A 19,321-nucleotide genomic window follows, 5' to 3' on the forward strand; every position below is an offset into this window, starting at 1 on the left:
GGAAGGGAAATAAAGAATAGGGGTCGATTCAGTTATAGTAGACAATAGCTGAGTCTAATTAAAAGTCATGCTTTAAAGGTTTCTAATGCCATCAACATGTTTATAATTAATACATACGTGAAAAAGGAAGGCTACCAAATTATACATGTGTAGTATTATGATTTGTATCCTTCAAATATGAATGAGTACAAAAGAGATATGTATAAAGGGTGCCTGGGTGGCTCAGTTGGTTAAGCTTCTGACTCTTGATTTCAGTTCAGGTCATGATCTCACGGCTGTGAGACTGAGCCCTGTGTCGAGCTCTATGCTGAGCGTGGAACCTGCTCAAGACTCTCTCTCTCTCTCTCTCTCTCTCTCTCTCTCTCTCTCAAAAAAGAAAATTCTCTCTTTTTTCCCCTCTCCCCTGCTTGCATCTTCTTTCTCTCTCTCTCTCTCTGAAAAAAAAAAAAAGCTATGTATGTAAGGTATGTATGAGTAGGAAAAAGCTTGACAGTAGCTTTTTTTTAAGCTTACAAATCTTAAATTATTATCTGCTAGTGAAGAGATTATTGGTATACTTTTCTGATTTTTTTCATATTTTTTATAATAGTATATGTTACTATATGACCAGAAAAAGTGAATGTTATTATTTTTTGTCCATAATTACATTAGCTCTTTAATTGGAAATACATATTATTTTTTTAAAGTTTATTTTTGAGAGAGAGAGCCCACATGTGTGAGCGGGGGAGGGGCAGAGAGAGAGGGAGAGAGAGAATCCCAAGCAGGCTCCACACTGTCCGTGAAGAGCCCGACATGGGGCTCAATCCCACAAACCTTGAGATCATGGCTTGAGGTGAAATCAAGAGTCAGATGCTCTGTTGACTGAGCCACCCAGATGCCCTGGAAATCCATATAATTTAAGTGAAAAACTCTGTGACAGAAAATGTTTGCAAATGCACATTAAAAAAGCAGAAAATGGCATTTTTACTATTTTATCAAGTGGAGGTAAGTTATTAAGTGTGTAGTCATATAAGAACTTTGATTATGGGGCGCCTGGGTGGCGCTCTCTCTTTCTCTCTCTCTCAAAACAAATAAGTGAACATTAAAAAAGGAATGATGATTAAATATTTTAGATTAAATATTTGAAATGCATTAGAAACTCAGTTGTCTTGCATTGCCTATCTTTGCATATAGCCTATTATTAACTACATTGTTTTCTGTAAATAATTTTCTTTGCATTCTAGAATAATGATTGATCAAGATGAAGCATTTCCTGAGAAAATAATTTCAGCTATTTTAGCCTTTACACAAGCATTCTGAAACTTTCATTTGCTCTAGGGAATGTGAACCTTCAGAAAAATTTCTAAGTTTCCAGTCTGTTTGGACTTACAAGTCATTGGATATTCATAGAAGAACTTATTACCTTGAGCACTGCATATTCTTCATGAGGTTACATACAATGGATTCAGGATTAAAAGGGTTTAAGTGCTCCAGACTTCAAGCTATTTTGTTCCTTTGTTTCATAACTTAAATTGGTATCATAAATTCTGTGTTTGTATCATAAACTTTTATATTATAGGAAATCGATATTTTAGCTGAAGGTTTTATGTATATTTGACAAAAATTATTTTCATCCAACGTTATTAAAAAAATTTTTTTTCAAGTTTATTTATTTATTTTGAGAGAGACAGAGACGACGTGAGTAGGGGAGGGGCAGAGAGAGAGGAAGAGAGAGAGAGAGAGAGAGACCCAAGCAGGCTCCTAGCTGTCAGTGCACAGCCGGATGTGGGGCTTGAACTCACGAAACCGTGAGATCATGACCTGAGCTGAAACTGAGTCAGATGCTTAACCGACTGAGCCACCCAGGTGCCCCCACCCAACATTATTTTAAAAAGTCTTCCCTACAGAAAAATGAAAGCCCAGCGTCATTCTTTTTATTCATCTGCTTGTGCACTAAATTTGCCCAGTTTACTCTGAACACAAATGAGTTCTGGGGTGGCTAGAAATCCAATATTAAATTCACTATTTAATATTCATTGGGGTGCAAAGGAGAACTAATATTCTTTCACACCCAGTGCTCCCTCTTGGAGGCCCTCCGTCTTCCTATAAGGATAGAAAGCCTGCGAGAGGTCGTCTCTGGGCCTTTTCCCCAAAGTCAGAAATTACCCTCGTAATTTTTAGTAATCCTAGTAATTTCTAGTAAGTCTAGTAACTTGTAGTAAGTCTGGTGGTTTCTAGTAAGTCTAGTAATTTCTCGCGGGCGATTTGTCTTGGTGGTGTTGGGGCGCCCGGTAACACGTGGACCCTGGGCCCGGCTCCAGAACCCAGTGTGCGGCCGCCATGCTCACCCTTTCCCCCCACTCGGTGAGGAACCAGCTCTTCGCGCAGGGCCCCATGTCGCAATTCTCAATGTCGTTGGGCCGCAGCTTCATGTTGCACTCCTCATCATCAACCACGTCCCCGATGTTGCTCACACACTTCACGTCTCGAGTCCTCTGTCCCACCCCACAGGGCACTGAGCACTAAAACACAGCAAGATCATGTCAGTGGAATGGGTGGTGTTACCTCCAGGGGCCTCTCTAGCTGTGGTGCCCTCATCCTGGTCACCTGCCACCTGAGCAGGGGACCCACTGTGTGGCTGAGTTCCTCTTTCCCCCTCCCCCGCCACGCAGTGCTGTCCCAGGGGAGGGGGATCCCAGCCCTGAACACTTCACAAGTTTTTTTCCCTAAGACCTTCTCGGATGTCCTGCCTACTCTGTTGCTCTGGGCCTCAGTTCTGTCATCTGTAACACAGGGGTGCAAGAGGGGAAGCACCTGGCTTCTCATGACACGCGAGAGCGATGAGACGCGTATGCACGTGACTCGCGTGGGTTCACCCTTCAGGTTGGCCGTGGGTGGCGGGAACACTCTCCCAAGCCATCGGTCTATTCTGCGGGTTGCACAAAAGTGCTTCCGGAACCGCTCGGGACGGGTTCCCTCCAGGAGACCTCAGGGCCGTCCTGATAGGTCTCGGGTGGGGGCGGGGCGGTGGGGTGGGGGCGGGGAGGCAGTGAGCGCTGCAGGGGGAGCTCTGGAGCGGCGCCCCGCCCCGCCCCGCGTACCGAGGTCCAGTCTGTCCGGATCTGCCACTCGCTGCAGATCTTGAGCTGGCAGGTGCTGGTGGTCTCGGGCTTCTCCAGGTGCTGGCAGCGGTAGGGCTGCACCGTCAGGCTGCGGTTGGCATACACCTGGCGGCACAGAACCTGGCGATGCTGCATGCCCAGGCCGCAGGTCTTGCTGCACTCAGACCACTCTCCGATGTCCCAGCTAGCTCGGGAATGACAGAGAGCGACAGGGACGGGTCAGCGTCGGTCCGCAGGAAGACAGCCAGACCCCGCCCGAGCCAGCCTGCACCGAACCGTCAGAATCCTTCCGGGTGAGGCTCGTCCTAGAGCGTTCTTAATGGTCGGCCCAAGGGCCATCGGGCTCCGTAACGGACAGTAACCCACTTTGGAACTTAGAAATCTTATTCCAGTATTCCTTTTTTGTTTTTTTTTTTCTTTTTCTAATTACTCGTCAGTTTCACAATCCTCTCCTATCCCCTTGCTTTGTCGTTCAGTTAAATAAGACATGGGGCGGGGCGCCTGGGTGGCTCAGTCGGTTAAGCGGCCGACTTCGGCTCAGGTCATGATCTCACGGTTCGTGAGTTCGAGCCCCGCGTCGGGCTCTGTGCTGACTGCTCAGAGCCCGGAGACTGTTTCAGATTCTGTGTCTCCCTCTCTCTCTCTGACCCTCCCCCATTCATGCTCTGTGTCTCTCTGTCTCAAAAGTAAATAAACGTTAAAAAAATTTTAAAAATAAATAAATAAATAAATAAGACATGGGCGCATGCTCATTACCTATGAGAATGTATCTGTTACTTTGAAGATTACGTTTGGACCCTTCTAAGGGCCCTTCCCCTGTCCTTCCTTCTGCAAGTGTCCTATTTATCATTCAGTAGCCAGCCCCGGACCTCTCCTGAGACTCTTTACCCGACTCCTCCTGGCTGCTGTCTTTGTGACTCGTGTTATTCTGTGTACACAGCTCACCTACCACACTGACCACGCTGGACTGTAATTCTCTGCTTCCCTCTCTCCTTTCCTCGCCAGGCTAAAACGTAATTGCTCCTGATTACCAAAGGCTGGCTGGTCAGGGCTGCAAGTTAACTGTGTGCATCCCGAGACAGGTGCGCGTGTTGAACAGCCTGCAGCTTATGCACAGACCAAGTCTCATGTTCCTAAATCAGATGTACACAGATTTAAAAACTGGATTGTATCTGCAACTGAGGTCCTATGCACGAGCAAGCAGAAGTGACCCGACAAAAGGCCACCTGCACCGAGAGGCCATCTTACAAGGCTGGGCAAGGGAAGATGTTGCAGGGTTCCTCCTCGGGGGTCGGCTTCATGCTGGAGTCACAGTAGCTCTCGGGAACCTCTTCGTGGGTGTTTCTGTGTACACAGCGAAAAATCGGGAACTGTGATCCTGCAAACACAAGAAGAACTTCTGAGGGACCGTCCCGCACACTTGAATGGTGGACTCTGGTGGAGATGCACAGAGATACCCAGGTACCGATGAAAAGAGGCCACAGAAACGGAACAATACATACGCACACACACGGGCCGCCAGGCACTGTGGGTACAAAGAAGGGTAGGAATGGTCACTGCCCTCGGAGAGCTTACGATCTCTTTGCGGACACGGCTGCTAGAGGCAGGCAAAAATAGTTTTCGTAACAGTTCAAGATAGCATTAGGCAGGAGAGAGATTGTGAGCACTAGTAACCGTTTGCAGGTTTTCTGGAGACATCACAGAGAAAGGGTCCCAGAAGCCCCAGCTGGATCCTAGAGAACGTTGGGTTTGGGCAGCTGTGTGCACATGTGTCTTGGAGGGAGGGGGCCGTCCAGGCAGCTGAACGTGTGCCTGTATGATGAAGAGGCAGGCTGAAGCAGAGAAGTAGGAAGATTTAAGACAGGCTAGAGGAGCAGCTGGCTTCCCCTTTGTAAAGCATCTCACACATTCCCCAAATAAAGTACTGATCCAATGGTATTTTTAGGTATTTGAGTGGATGTCTGCTTCCCATGAGACAGTGAGCTTCTCAGAGACAGAACTCATTCTTGTCCATCCCTGTAATCCCAGTACCTAGCAGAATAACAGCTGCTCAATAAAAATGCTGAATGGCTACTTATCAGAGATCTAATATTTGTTTTTATTACTTTGCTACAAAAAATCATACTAACTTCCTCGGGGTTTTTGTTGTTGTTTTTTGTTTTGTTTTAAACACTTTTTAAAAAAAGTTTTTATTTATTTTGAGAGAGAGGGAGAGAGAGAGAGAGAGAGAGAGAAGGGGAGAGGCAGAGAGAGAGAGAATTCCAAGTGGGATCTGCACTGTCACTGACTCACCGAGCCAGACTCGGGGCTCAGAGTCACAAACTGTGAGATCATGACCCGAGCTGCAACCAGGAGCCAGACGCTCAACCGACTGAGCCACCCAGACGCCCCTGTTGTTTTGTGTTAAATACACAGCGGAGTTTCACTGGCTTCATGAGATAAATCTGTCTTGGAGAGAAAGTCAGAATTTGTTAAGTGAGATCTGTCGCTTTCAAAAAAAGCCCTTTCAATTCTGCCTTCCTCTCTCTGCTGCTCCCTGGTGGCAGCTCTGGAGTATTACTAGTGAAGGTGTACAAAGAGAAATGTCATCAGGCCAAGCAATGGTCTGAAAAATAAGTTGCTTCTTCACAAATAATTGCCTGTCCCCGCAGCCAACCCCCAGTCGAGGCCACTACACAATTCCTGCTGGGCAGAACACTATCACTTATTCTACAGCTCTGTCTTAGCTCTGTTGCTAACTGGCCAGGCGTTCAGAGTTTCTGAACTTCCAACTTGCTACAATTTAATTGAACCTGGAGGGATAACTTTTAACATAAAGGTCGCAATATTTCATCAGCCGTGAAAAGTGTGTCAATGCTTGTTTCAGCTGATCTTGTGTGATGATCGAGCCAGAGGGAAGTTCTCGTAAGAAACTCGACAGTTTGTAAGACAGTTCTGAATCTGAAATGGTCATGTGTTTCAAAACTACTCTGCTAGTAAAAATTTCTAAGGCGGCTATTCCTTGAGACCATTATTTAAAGTCATGTCTCAATTAAGTATAATTGTTAGCTGAGTAAAAAAGCAGTACTGACTTTTCCCTTAAATTAATTTAATTAATAGGAAGCAAACAATTTTTGTGGAATTGAGTTTTGTCTAGTGACATACCTGCTTCCTTTAAGAAGAGATTTTTAATTAAATTCAACGAACATGAAGCACATCGTGCTCACTTCACAAAGATGAATAAGATTCCATTCATGCCTTGCAGGGTATCCATTTGGGACCCAGCTATTAAGGGATTAAGTAAAAATCTTATTATTTATCCCTTTGGACCATGTGGGTCTAACTTTTCTGCTAGCAAGTTTGTGAACTGGAAAGCAAAAGTAACTATTCCAACCACACGGCACGCAAATGAGGGGGCAATTTAATATCTTCAGCTAGAAGGATGCAGGTAACCATAGCAATGCTCTGTGCCTCGGAGAGATGGGTTCTGCTTAGGGCTGTTAGCACATGGCCACTGCCTGCCTCCCCCAACCCCTTACGGCCTTTACAGAGCGCTTGTCCACCATTCAGCTCCCGTGTTCAGTCAAGGACATGGGTTCAGAGGCTCTCTCTCTGATGGTGAGAAGGCACCAGAGCTCTAGTGACTCCAGTGACCACAATGGTTTCTTTCTTTGTTGATCTCCGCAGAGAGGGGGACTGTCACTCAAAATGGCACCTGGCCATCTCTTCATTGTACAGTGTGCCATTCAATTATGCCTCTAATTGCTGGCAAGCAAGAATGGGGTGGTGAGGTCAGGTGCCGGCTGGGCTTCAGGCAGCAGGGAAAATCCGGGATCGTTTTAGTTGGGTTTTGTGTTGTGTGTGTTGATCAAAATAGGACTCTGTTATCCTGGAGGAGGGGACGGTGCCGCAGGTAATCCAAAATGAGTAACTGAGGCAAGTCAGTGAATTCAGGGGACAGTATATAGAGGCCGGTGAGGCACTGTGGAGAGAGGGACAAAATACGGAGCAAGAAAAAAATTAAATCACCCTAGTCTTGGTACCCTAGGAATCAATGGGGCCAAGCCAAAATTTTGACCAGAGGTCTGGGCAAAATGCTGGATGGAGTACAAGCCATCTGGGATGCTCAGGGCGGAGCCCCTCTCTGTGATGGTGATATCGTGATGCTGAAAGCATTTCCCCAAAAGGGAGGTTTTCACACGAGACGTATGGAAACGTGTGGTCTGGTGAGCTCCACCAGGACTGGAGGAGGTCTGTGTAGGGACAAGTGGTGAGGTTGCAGGGGATGTGGATTTGTGTTGTGCATAAAAGAGCTGGGCGGCACCAGTAGGCTCAGAAGGTCCCAGCACATCTGTCACTACTGCTCAGCAAAACAGTGCCGCATCCACGCTGCCTCGTCTGTCCTGCAGGTGTGGCCACTGCTGCCGGGAGCAAACCTTCCAGGGAGCCAAGGGAGGGGCACCCCCGGCTGCTGCCATTTGTCACGAGGGAGAGCAAAGGGGCTGGGAGTACAAGTTGCGGGGGTGGGGGACAGTACATCTCTGCTGTTGTTTGATTTCCAAGGCACGTCTTCCGTGTCTCTTTGACTGGACAAGCCGTGCTGTTTATCAGGGTAAAGAAGAGAATGCACACGTCATCCTGGGCATCTGAGGGGCAGATGACGTGTGTATATGTGTGTGTGGGTCCACAATGCAAAAGAGAAAGACTCTATTAAGGACGTTAAACAAGATAATATGGAAATCTAGAGAAAAAGATTCTTCAGTTTCGAATACATAAATCCATGCTCTTTCAGCTACGGATAAAACACAAGTAAGGCAACACTAGCCTTGTGTATCTAAGATATAATGAAGATGTAAAAGCCACTCTTACACCCTTTCTAAAAGCTGTCTATACCCCACTTGAGATGTGGTGACAATATATTCGTTAATTCAAGAATCACCTGAGGGGTGCCCCCGTGCGTGCTTGGTACGATCCCAGGTGCAGGCAACGCAAAGTGTGTGTACATGCGGGGGGACCACTAGGCCACACGGAGCTGGGACAAAAATGTGTCCCGAATTGCCGGGAGGTCCCATGGAATAAGTGGGACCTTGCAGAATTGGGAAGGGCTTCCCAGAGGAGATGTATCTGTGCTCATTCAGCAGGTCTAAACAGTTTGCTGGCTCCATACCAGAGAATAATAAGGGAGGCAGATTTTTTATCTCCGTGCGGATCACACAGACTGGGGTTGGCTGGGGGGAAGATAACCAGAATCTTTGGAGATGGGGTGCCTCCATCATGCCTGGTAGAGAGCAGATAAGAGGCCTGTTGAATGACCACCAGGGTAAGTGGCATCTATTCAGTGAACACAGGACCGTGTGAGCAGCATGAAGGGGCAGCTGGCAAATGGCACAGCTATGTCCTTATCCTATTAAGTCCCCAAGGCAAAACCGAAAGGTCTCTGGACAAGGCTACATCTCACCCTCCTGGAAAGGCTGGGCCAGGCGATCTTTACGGACGTGAAAGGGAAGAGAATCTCCCATACGTGCCATCCTTGATATAAAACCACATGACAACAATTTTTATTTTTATAAATTTCCCTCGTTTTTACCCAGCACAAATGTAAGCAGTTCCTCTAGTGGGCACCATACCACTAGCTACAGAGTATTTGGTAAGAACACATTTGGACCCTGAGTTCCTACGTCACCTGCATTTTGTACTGCTCACCTCTTCAGATTCATGGATGGGTCCTCACTAAAGTGGTTTTGGCCTTAATGTGTAATCATCTCTAGCTTTCTGCCTCTGTTAAGACACATTCTATAGGCATTTCATTTTTCCTCACAGAGCTTGAAAAAGAGGTTAGCCCGGCGAATCTCCAGTCCACGTTCTTTGCACATCAACTAAGTAAAAGCACGATAAAACCTGCACAATATCAGCTCCATAAACCAGTTCTCCGGTTGTCGGTCATCATGGGACTGGTGGGGTTCCAGGTGGGAGGGGCTCCAGCTCCCGTGAAGAACACCCAAATCCCATTCTCAAAAGCCACTAAGCCAACGTGCTTGGGAAAAAGATAAAGGCTTTGAGGAGGTGGTGAAAGGCTTTTCCATGCACAAATTCTGTCAAAGTTTCCGGATTTTGTGCCTTCAGGTACAAGCCTCTTGAAGAAAAGAAAAGAAAAAAAAAAGTCCCCAAACCAATATTCTCACTGTGTCAGTTTCCTGTCCGCAGAAACTTTCTGAGATACAGTCTCCCCGTTTCTGTGGTAACCTCCCCTCAAAGCACAGCTCTTCCAGGGTCACCAATAGGACTTCATTACAAACAGAAGGGTGTTATTATGCATTTGGTATCCCTGCATCACAGTTCCTGGATGGTCACAGGCAAATCCTTGCCCTGGGGATCTAGGCCACCTTGAAACTGGGAAACAGCATTCATTTCCAACCAGGTGCCACAGGTTTGAGAAGGGGTTTCTGGACACCACATTCCACATCTACCTTAGCTTTGGGGCTTTCCAGGAAACAGGGCCCTGGATCGCCTTCACAGTTCAGACCGAGACTGATACTGACCCGCTCGCACACAGCCACTCTTTGTTTTGAGCCTATCACGACCAGCTTTACGTAAATTTCACCTGCACACCATCCACTCTTCTCCCCAGTCCTGTAACTCTTCTCTTTTCTTTGGTTTAGGGAGATGCCCCGTGTGCCCTCTGGTGTGCGGTCTCCCTTCCTGCCAGGAGTCCACAGAGCTGGCGACGTTGGGCTGCAGGCTTGTCCCTGGGGTCTCAGCCGACGGGGTCGGGATAATGGGATGATACAGCATGAGGGTTTTACAGAAAGGAGAGAGCTGTGAGTGCTGGTGAGCCTAAAAGCCAGCTAACACCTCAAGCCCAGTCAGCATGCTTTTTTCTGGAATCTCAGATGTGAGAATGAGTTTTGTCTGGTATTTGTGTGACCTTACACTTTGTGAGCACATTCTGTGGCCATTAATGAGGGTGGCATGCGGGAGAGGGTTAACTCAGGGTGCTCAGACCCTGCACACTCCAAAGAAAGGCCCATCTTCAGGACCGGCCCCTTGAGCCCATGGAATATCCGGCTGACAGGGGTGTTTCTCTATGTCTTGGGACCACGCTGTATCAGTGTGACAAGAGAGTTTATGCCAACAATACGATTTGGGTGAGTGCCTGTTTTTCTGTGCCTGAGGTCTCGGGCCATGTCCTGTCTCTCAGTTTGACTTCTGGGTGCCAATGTCGGTAACATGGGGGCTACGTGCCTATGCGACTGAGCCACAATAAGCCCCCTGGACACCAAAGCTCGAGGGGCTTCTCCGGTTGGCATTACTTGGCTCCTGCGGTCACCCCTCATTGCTGGGAGAATTCAGTGCATCCATACGCAACTGTCTTGGGATGGGACACCTGGAAGCTGGCCCCTGGTTTCTCCTGGACCTGGCCACACGCGCGTTTTCCCTGTGATGATGCCCGTCTGTATCTTCTCACTGTAAAAGTTGCAAGCCTGGCAGCTTCTCTGAGTCTTGCATGTCCTTCTTGGGGATCATCAGGCTTGGGGGGGGGGGTTCCTGGGGAGCCTCAACACAACGTCACACCAGTGACCAATCCCACAGTCAGGCTCAAGGAGGGGAGGGTTTGCCGCATGCCTCGAGCCCAGCTACTCGTTCCTCACCGGGTGGCGGGGGCGGGGGGCAGGGATCTGCGGACACCCTCCCGGCCCACACTCGAGCTCACCTTTCCCACAACTCGTTGAGCATTCTGTGGTCCCGAGCTGCTTCCAGTTGTGGTCCCGGCTTCGCCGTGGGGACTGTGGTGCCGCCGGCACCAAATCGTCCGGTTGATGGGGAGAAAATCCATCGGGATGCCTGACTGGGAAGGCCTGCGCTGATCCTGAGGTGAATACTTCAGGCGCCCCACCATCTCCTTCCTTCTCCTCGGTCCTCTCTTTCTCTTCTCGCTCCTCCTGGCTCCTCCCATTCGTTACCAGCTGGCCGTTGAAGGGCTCCCCTAGGAGAGGCAGGTGCACACACAGAAGAGAGATTGGTCTGGACACTGAGTCCCACGGAGGAGATCCCTTCAACATTAGAAATTATGCAGAATGCCACCATTTCTAATTCACAACACATGTGTTTAAAACATGCAGATGCTCATTTCCCTAATATCCAAACCATTATTAAAAGCGAATGAGAGAAAGACAGATGTCTCAGGAGGAGAAACAGGCAAGGGCCAGGAAGAGGCAAGTCATGTAAAAAGAAATGCAAACAGCCAAAAGTCACACAACAACGCTCAACTTCACTCATAGTTAAAGAACCACATGCTAAAACAAAAACAACCACCACAATTTTATTAGCCTGACAGTATCAGAAACTTTGGAGACCCTAAAATCCCTAAACCCTTCATGGAAAGTACAGGGAAATACACCGGAGAAGGGGAGGGTAGATAGACACAAATTTTTGGAGGGCAATTTGGTCACATCCACCCTCGTTTTACACGCACGTGCCTCCTGACCTAGCGATTCAGTTTCTAGGACATTCATCGTGCAAATATTCCCATTCTTTTGCGTAAAGCTGCATGTACAACCATGGCTAGTAAAGCGTTATTTGAAATAGCCAAACAGTGGAGTGGATTTAAATGTCCACCAGGGTCCTGGTTAAAAACCATCAGGCTACAACCATGAATGGATGCTAGGTTACCTTTTTTTTTTTTTTTAAGAATGGAACAAAAAAAAAAAACGGAGAAAATATATGTTGTGATATGGAAAGATGACCGATCTGTTGTTTGACGAGAGGAAAAAGCACAGCAGAGTTTAGCCTGCATACACATACATGCCGAGGTGTGGCTGGACAACTCTGGAGATTAAATCTGCTTTCTGCCCCTTGCGTCTGTTCCTCCTCCTCTCCCAGTCCAAGTGGCCAAGCCCTTAGGTTTTCTGGCCTCGGAGTTTTGCAGGAGAGAGAGCACAAGCTGCTGAAAGTCAACAGCTCTTCCTTCCTACAGTGAAAGCCTGAGTTCTCAGGAAGGATAAGGAGGCCCAGATACCCAGCCAGTCGAGGGAAAAGAGGAAAAGAAAGGAGGGAAAGGTGGAGAGCATTTTTTTGAGAGACACAGGGAGAGGGAGAAGTATTTCCAAGGCGAGGAGAGGGTGGAGTCAGGGGGCTGGGGCTTCCTGAGCACCGCAGACCTTACTCATGGTGATCTTCACTCCTATCAGGGGTGTGTGGGGGGCCCCCATATTGACTGAGATTCTACAAGTTTCAAATAGGTTTGCAGTTGAGGTGAGATCTCAGTTAGACTTCTGGAAAAGCCCAGCATGCAATGTCCCTTGTACACTTGGATTGAATGCAAAGGTTCCAAGGGGCTGTAAGCGTGTTTCTATGTGCACAGGAAAGAGCTGTGTGGAATCCCACCAAGTTGTAAAGAGATATTCCCTCTTGGGATGGGGTGGGAGGGATGAGGTCGGGGCATATTACCTTTTCTTTTTTTTTCATAGACCTTATTCTTTTTTTTAGAGCAGTTTTAGGGTCACAGCAAAATTAAGTGGAAAGGTTCCATATCCTCCTTGGCCCCACACACGCACAGCCTCCCCCATCAACATCCTGCACAGAATAGGACAGCTGTTGCCATCCACGAACCTGCGTTGACACACCATTATCACCCAAAGCCCATGGTTTACATCAGGGCTCAGTCTGGTGACGTACAATTTATGGGTTTCGACAAATGTGTAATGCTATGTACCCACCATTACGGTAGCATTGAGAATAGTGTCACTGCCCTCACAATCTTCTGTCTGCCTATTCGTCCCTCCCTCCCCCTTTGCCCCTGGGAACCTGTTTAACGTCCTCATAGTTTTGCCTTTTTCAGAATGTCGTATGGTTGGAATCATGCAGCGTGGAGGCTTTTCAGATCGGCTTCTTTCACTTTAATAATGCGCACTGACCTTTCTTCCATGTCCTTTCATGGCTTGACAGCTCATTTCTTTTTGTGCTGAATAACATTCCACTGTCTGGAGGTACCAGACAGCTTATTCATCCATTCACCTAACGAAGGATATCTTGGTTGCTTCCAAGTTTGGCCACTTATGGAGCACTTGTATCTTACTCTATATATTTCTATTTTGACCGAATATTGTTCAAGTTCGATACAAACTAAGGAGGCAGATCCCAGAGTTACTGTAGAATCCGGTTAAAGCTTAGGGCTCTCCCACCCTTCACCCGTATTTCTTATTTCGTTGGCTACTTAAGATATTTCATGGCTTAAATTATATGCAGTTTAAATCAACAGAATCAAGACTAGTCATCCCGCTATAAGTGAGACTAAAATGCTACCAGACAAAAACATTTTAAAATCATTTGCGTACCTCGCATACACTGGGCACCGTGCCGGGATGGATACCTGATATTCAATCCTTTTCCACTGCCTGTCGCCTCCAAAAAAATCCTGGGAGTGTAGGGTTTTCTCCCCCTCACCATTTTGTAGACTGGGGATGTGCTCAGAGAGTTCCTGACTTGTCTGAAGCAAGCCAGCAGAAACCAGCAGAGCTGAATTTGAGTTCATGGAGGGTAAAGCCGACTCCCAGAATGCCCCTCCTCACCAACTTTCTACAACTGACTCCTTCTGGGCCTGCCTGCCCCAGGTCATCAGTCCCATGCTACCGATCAGCTGAGACTCATCAGGCTTGTTATCAGTCATCATCACCTTATATGATTTCAAGTAGTCTGTCCAATTGCCTTATCGATCAGCATCAGACCCCAGTAACCTCAATATTCTGCCATCTGCACTTGGTTTCTCAGACTATGTGTCGTTCCTGCTGTGCTGATTTGCTGTTTGGACAACACGGGCACCCCATAGGCTGGGCACACACCCTGTTGTCTCCAGGCAGCCAGGTGGTTTCTGCCTGACCTGTGACAATCAGATAAACCGGTTATCCATCTGGTGGGCTGCAGAAGGATGGTGGGCCGGGCCTCCTGTGCCCTCACTTCCCAGGACAGTTGTCAGACCAGGTAACTCAAAGAAGTGTAACAGTTACATAGTCACACAGGCTGGCCTGAGGTCCCTGTGGGACCGGGGCAAATAAGTCAATCTAAGCTTCCATTTCCTTACTTTTAAAATGAGGCTAATAAGAGCACCTTCCTCTGAGCACTATTGTGATAATTTGATGAGTTAATCTGTGTGAAGGGCTCAGCAGTATCTGGCACAGAGCAAGGACTCAGTGTGTGGGTGATGATACCATTAATATTTATGCAGACCTTCCTGTTCAAAAGATGGAAAAGAAAGTCTCCGTTTGGGTGGTGGGCTCCATTATCATTTGGTAAAGAAATATCTGTGGAGTCAGAGGGCTGCCTGCTGTGTCTATTAGCAAAGCCCACGGGAAAAAGGTAGACAGCTAGGCGTGAACTCATTATTCTTTTCTTATAAGTCAAAGCAGTGTTGACGGAAGCAAAGGGGACCAAGAGAAAAGGCATGAAGTAGACAGAATAATGGCCCTCTGAAGATGTTTGCATCCTAATCCCTGGAACCTGTGAATATGTTACCATATATGGTAAAAGGGACTTTGCAGATGTGAGGAAGTTAAAGATTTGGGGATGGAGACTTGTCTTGGATTGTCTGGATGGGCCCAATGTCATCATCTGCATGCTCTCGAGCAAGAGGCAGGAGGACGAGAGTCAGAGACGGAGATGTGATGACGGAAAAATGGGGTCAGAGCCCAAGATCCGAAGGTGCTACTCAGCTGGCTTTGAAGATGCGGGAAGGGGCCCAGAAGCAAGGAGTTCAGGAGGCCTCTTGACGTGGAAAGGGCAGGGTGACAGAGCCCCCTAGGGCCTCCCATAGGAGCATGGCCCACTGACACCTTGGTTCCCGCCCAGCGAGACCCGTGTTGGACAGATTCTGACCTCCTGAACCGTATGATAGCAAATTTGTGTGGTTCTGAGTCACTAAGTTTGCGAAAATTTGTTAGGGCAGCTGTAGGAACCTAATACGAGGTGCTTCCAAATGTCGAACTGGAAAGATAGATTCAGGATGTCCACCTCATTTTTGAATCAAGTGAATGAGACACGCTCATCAGCAAAGGCTCAGACAAATAGTAAAGCATTCTCTGATATTAAGTGCGTGCCCATGGGTTTTCTCCATGTTGACTGAGAGACACAAGGGAGATGCACAGGAAGAGACAGGGGGGCTTTAGAAGGAAATAGCAGGCATGTTTGGCAGAAACACAAGAGATTTTACCTGGTCTCCTGTGAGGAGGCACCTGGGGGCTGATGGCGTTGGTCCCCATGATGACATACTCATAGTGGACTCCCGGATTAGGCTGCTGGTGTATCATCTGACAACACAAAGGTCAATGTCACTGCACTGTCACACATACCTTGCCTGTGGGCCAAGTTTCCGTGGTATAAATGGCACTATCTATTAATGAGTGGGTTGATTCAGATCTAATCATATTAGTGAACCTGTGGTAGATTAAATGAAAGCTCTTCCTGGATTGTTTTTTGTTCTTTGTTTTTGAAGAATGAAGAACTTGGAAGAAAACTAGGGGGAAAGTTAAGATTTTATACATTCCAAATAGGAAGATGGGACCAACGGTAGCAGAATCTTTCTGTTGTCTCTCAACCATCTTATACCATAGCTTAGTTTGTGCTCAGTGCTCTCAAAATAGCCCAGACAGCCATGTCTACACTACAGGGGAACACATTTGAACACTAGGTGGCGAGAGAAAATCATGCAAAGAAGAGCCAGCCGCCTTGGGCAGAGCCAGCCTGACATCCCTGAGGTTCCTTCAAAGAACCCTATCTGGCCATGAGGCTGGCTCAGGAAAGGTCTGCCCCACCCTCTCCCTCGTTCACGCTCTGGATCTCATCCCCTCTCATCCATGGAAAGCTCCAGAGCCACAGAGAGTTGGGGGGGCGGGGGGGCAGGAAAACAGGTGTAAGGCAAGTAAGTCTCCCTGGTTCCTGTTCTCTCAGGAACCAATGACAAAAGCAGGATATCAAGCAGGAAGCAGCAGAAGTCAGGAATTAAACACCATCTGGGACAAAAACCACAAAATCAATCAGCAGGCCTTTGCAGAAAAAATCCCTCCCTATTGGCTTTGGAACACAGAGTCCTTTGTGCCTATGGCCTTCCTGGCGAGGGGCAGGGCGCTGGGCTAAATGGAGCAGCAGAATGGGAATCCTCAGTGTAAATACAAGCCAGGCAAGGAGACACTGTCCCTACTGCTTTATAAAGGGGCTCTCCTGTTGGCCAGTTGTATACCCTAGAGCAAGTCCCATGGTCTCACGGTTTTTGATTTCTTCATCTGGAGCAAGAGGTTAGAATCACAGCTATCTCTTGGAATCTTTAAGCCACAAGCGTCTCCAAGTCACTCCTGCTTGGTGGGACCTGTTTTGTTCATGAGAGTGTCCATTCTGCCCGCCATCATCCCTTACCTTCTTCCTACATGTGAAAAGGGGCCTCCATTCTACAATCACCCGTGGGAAGGCAGACATGAGAAGCACTGACCTCCCTACACCCAGGAACCATGGTGGTGAGCACAAAGCCCCAAGGGGGGAAGTGGGGTGACCTCTGTTTCCCACCATCTACCCCTAATTCTCTCGTTTCTCTTTCCACATAATTTAACAGTGGGTCTGAGGCTGGAAACCCTCCCTGCCTCCCCCATGCCTCTTCTGCATGAGCATTCTGCCAGTGCAAACCCTGTCCCATTTATGAAATTATTGTTGGCCACCGAATCCCAGACCACCCACACCGGGCCCTTAACAACCTGGGTTTTTACCCCTGATGCCATTGGAAACTTACCCAGAGTCCAACAACCAACTGGACAGTCTTAAAAAAAATATTCAAAATTAACTATAACAAGGCTTCTTTTATAGTTTCTAGTCTATGAGCCACTAGGCCCAACAAGAATGAACATGTAACTGTACAGCTGGAGAACGAATATTTATAGAATCCCAAGACAGCAAATAGCACATAGATTAGCATGGCTTTAGAGATGGGAAGAGAGTACAGGTCTGTGGCTGAGCTTGTCTTTATCAAAACCTGATTTGAGTTTTATGTCTTGTCACCTTTTTTATTTCCTGAGCGTTTTAAGAAGACTGGATTTTAGTGGTTTCTTTGAAAAATAAGGACCATTTTATACTCTTGGGCAACCTAATAATTTAGTTTCTTGTAAAATAAATCCCGAATTGTGTCTTCTGTAAGGCAAGGAACTTGTAGTAAACGTCTGTATTGTTCCTTCAAGCTTTATTGCACATCGTCTGGAGTACTCTGCAGTTCTCATTTCTTCCTTTGCTTTCATAGAATTTGAAGAGGGCTGGGAACTTGAGCGGTCTTGTCTTGCCTTGGGCATTTGCTTTCTTTTGCCATAAAAAGAAAACATGCCAAATTAGCATTAGGAAAAAAGTGCCGGGAGCGGAGCCAATGCTCATGAAATAAAGGGTATGTTTTGCCTCTGATTTGGTTCAACAAGTAAAAATGGTTTTAAGGGGTCAATAAACTCTGAGGGTAATAAGCATCTGGCAGAGTTTAAGGTTTCTATGAGCTAGGTACATTCAGAGGTGAATGGTGGAGGTGAACGCCAAGCATTTAGGCACCTCAAAGGCTCAGCTCAAATGGTTTTATTGAGCACAGGCAATGGTCTGTTGCTTATTTGTGCTCAGGGTGGGACTTAGAAGAAGCAAGATGCAAAATTCAAACAGTCCAGAAACATCCAAACTCACATAGACATCCAAGATCTCATTAGTGGGGCCTTCGGCCAAAAAGGATTCTCCAGCGGTGCTGGAAATCTCATTTGGACGCTTGTAGGTGAACATGGTCCCTCCGCCTTCGTATTTTCCTGGCCGGTCAATTGCCCAGTTCCCGTTGATGATGGAGCGGCCAGAACGACTTCGCAAAGCTGTCGAGAAAAACGAGACGATTCCTCGGGTAAGGGCAGGGTATGCACAAGAAAGTGAAGTGACCCCACGTCAAGTGTTCCATTAGGACCCACTATGTGCTAGGCACTGATCTAGGCCCTGAGGGAGGTGAGGCATCTAGATCACATCCCTTCGGGTTTCTTCAACTTCTTGGTTCACTTCTTCAACCCATTCAATGCCTTCCACCCCTTGAACTTAGGATAGAAAAGAGGGGCAAGAGTAGTCAGGAGAGAAGAATATGGAAATAGAGAGGGGGGTGGGGAAAGTTAGAGGAAGAAGAGAAAAGGATGGGAAGGGAAACTGTAGTATATCCCATTATCTAGGTGAGAGGTTGCACACTGGCAGCCTGTGAGCTGATTTTGGCCCACAGATAGGCTTAGTTTGGCCATCATAGTGTTTTGTTTTGTTTTGAAATAATTGAACCCAAATTCAATTTGGGTTCTGTAGCTTCTAGCTTCTCTTGTAAAACAAGAAGACATGTTACCATTGGCTCTACAATCTGTCATGGCAGGAACCAGCTGGAGCTGAGGAGGACCGCCCTTTAGATGGGGTTTGTGTGCTCTGCTTTGTCCTAACCCCCCATTCCCTAATACTCCCCCACACTGAGGCTGAGTCTCAGTGTACTGTCCATTTATTGACGGCTATGGGTTATTTATTCCATTTATGATCATGCCTGCATTGTTATTTGTCTTATGGAAATAGAAACTTGCTTATAATTCTTTCTACTTGTGTGTCTACTAACAGTGACAAAACTAAAGATAGGTCAAGAGGGTCACACGATTCTCTCCTACCTGATCACCTTCATTCATTTGTATGACCTTCCTGACTTCTGTGGGCTTCTGAGGCTGGGAGCCATGCTGACCCTCCCACATACACGGTTGAAATGAATCCTCATGACACAGCTAAGCAGGCGCATGTCCCCGTCAGAGCGTTGATCAGGGATGGGGGGGAACTTGTTCAAGTTGGCGAAGGGGAGAAGTGACAAAACTGTGTCTGTGCTCAGGAGGGGGGGTAAGAGAGGAGGAGAGCGGCAAGGAACAAGGTTCTTGTGTTTATGAGAGGACAAAGGACAGCATGTGAGAGCTGACTTTCCTCCCTCAGGGCATCTGACACGATGAAACTCAGAAGCCAATGGTGGATTGGGTTGAAAGGAGACCCCGTGGTGTCATACACACAGTGGGCCTGTGATGGTCACTGGATCTCTGCACCCTCACTTTCACAGACTTACTAAATTTATTTTTCTACAATGTATTATGGAAAAATTTATATAGAAACAAAAGCAGTGAGAACAGTATAATAAACCGTATACCCATCACCCAGTGTCAATAATTATCAACTCATGGCTTATCCTGTTTCCC

General features: G+C 47.3%; 1 protein-coding gene across 5 annotated transcripts in view; it reads right to left on the bottom strand.

Annotated features, from left to right (window-relative positions):
* The window catches only part of THSD4 (thrombospondin type 1 domain containing 4), a 564,068-nt gene that overhangs the window by 19,539 nt on the left and 525,208 nt on the right, over positions 1-19,321 (bottom strand). For all 5 annotated transcript variants that reach the window (XM_027067671.2, XM_053223795.1, XM_027067672.2 and 2 more), the window contains 6 exons: positions 17,769-17,944; positions 15,283-15,379; positions 10,792-11,064; positions 4,350-4,479; positions 3,081-3,285; positions 2,328-2,501 (listed from right to left, as the gene is read on the bottom strand). In XM_027067671.2, the coding sequence (XP_026923472.2) occupies positions 2,328-2,501; positions 3,081-3,285; positions 4,350-4,479; positions 10,792-11,064; positions 15,283-15,379; positions 17,769-17,944 (1,055 nt within the window). The remainder of the gene's footprint in view (positions 1-2,327; positions 2,502-3,080; positions 3,286-4,349; positions 4,480-10,791; positions 11,065-15,282; positions 15,380-17,768; positions 17,945-19,321) is intronic.

Source organism: Acinonyx jubatus, chromosome B3, assembly GCF_027475565.1.
Source record: "Acinonyx jubatus isolate Ajub_Pintada_27869175 chromosome B3, VMU_Ajub_asm_v1.0, whole genome shotgun sequence".
NCBI classification, from domain to species: domain Eukaryota; kingdom Metazoa; phylum Chordata; class Mammalia; order Carnivora; family Felidae; genus Acinonyx; species Acinonyx jubatus.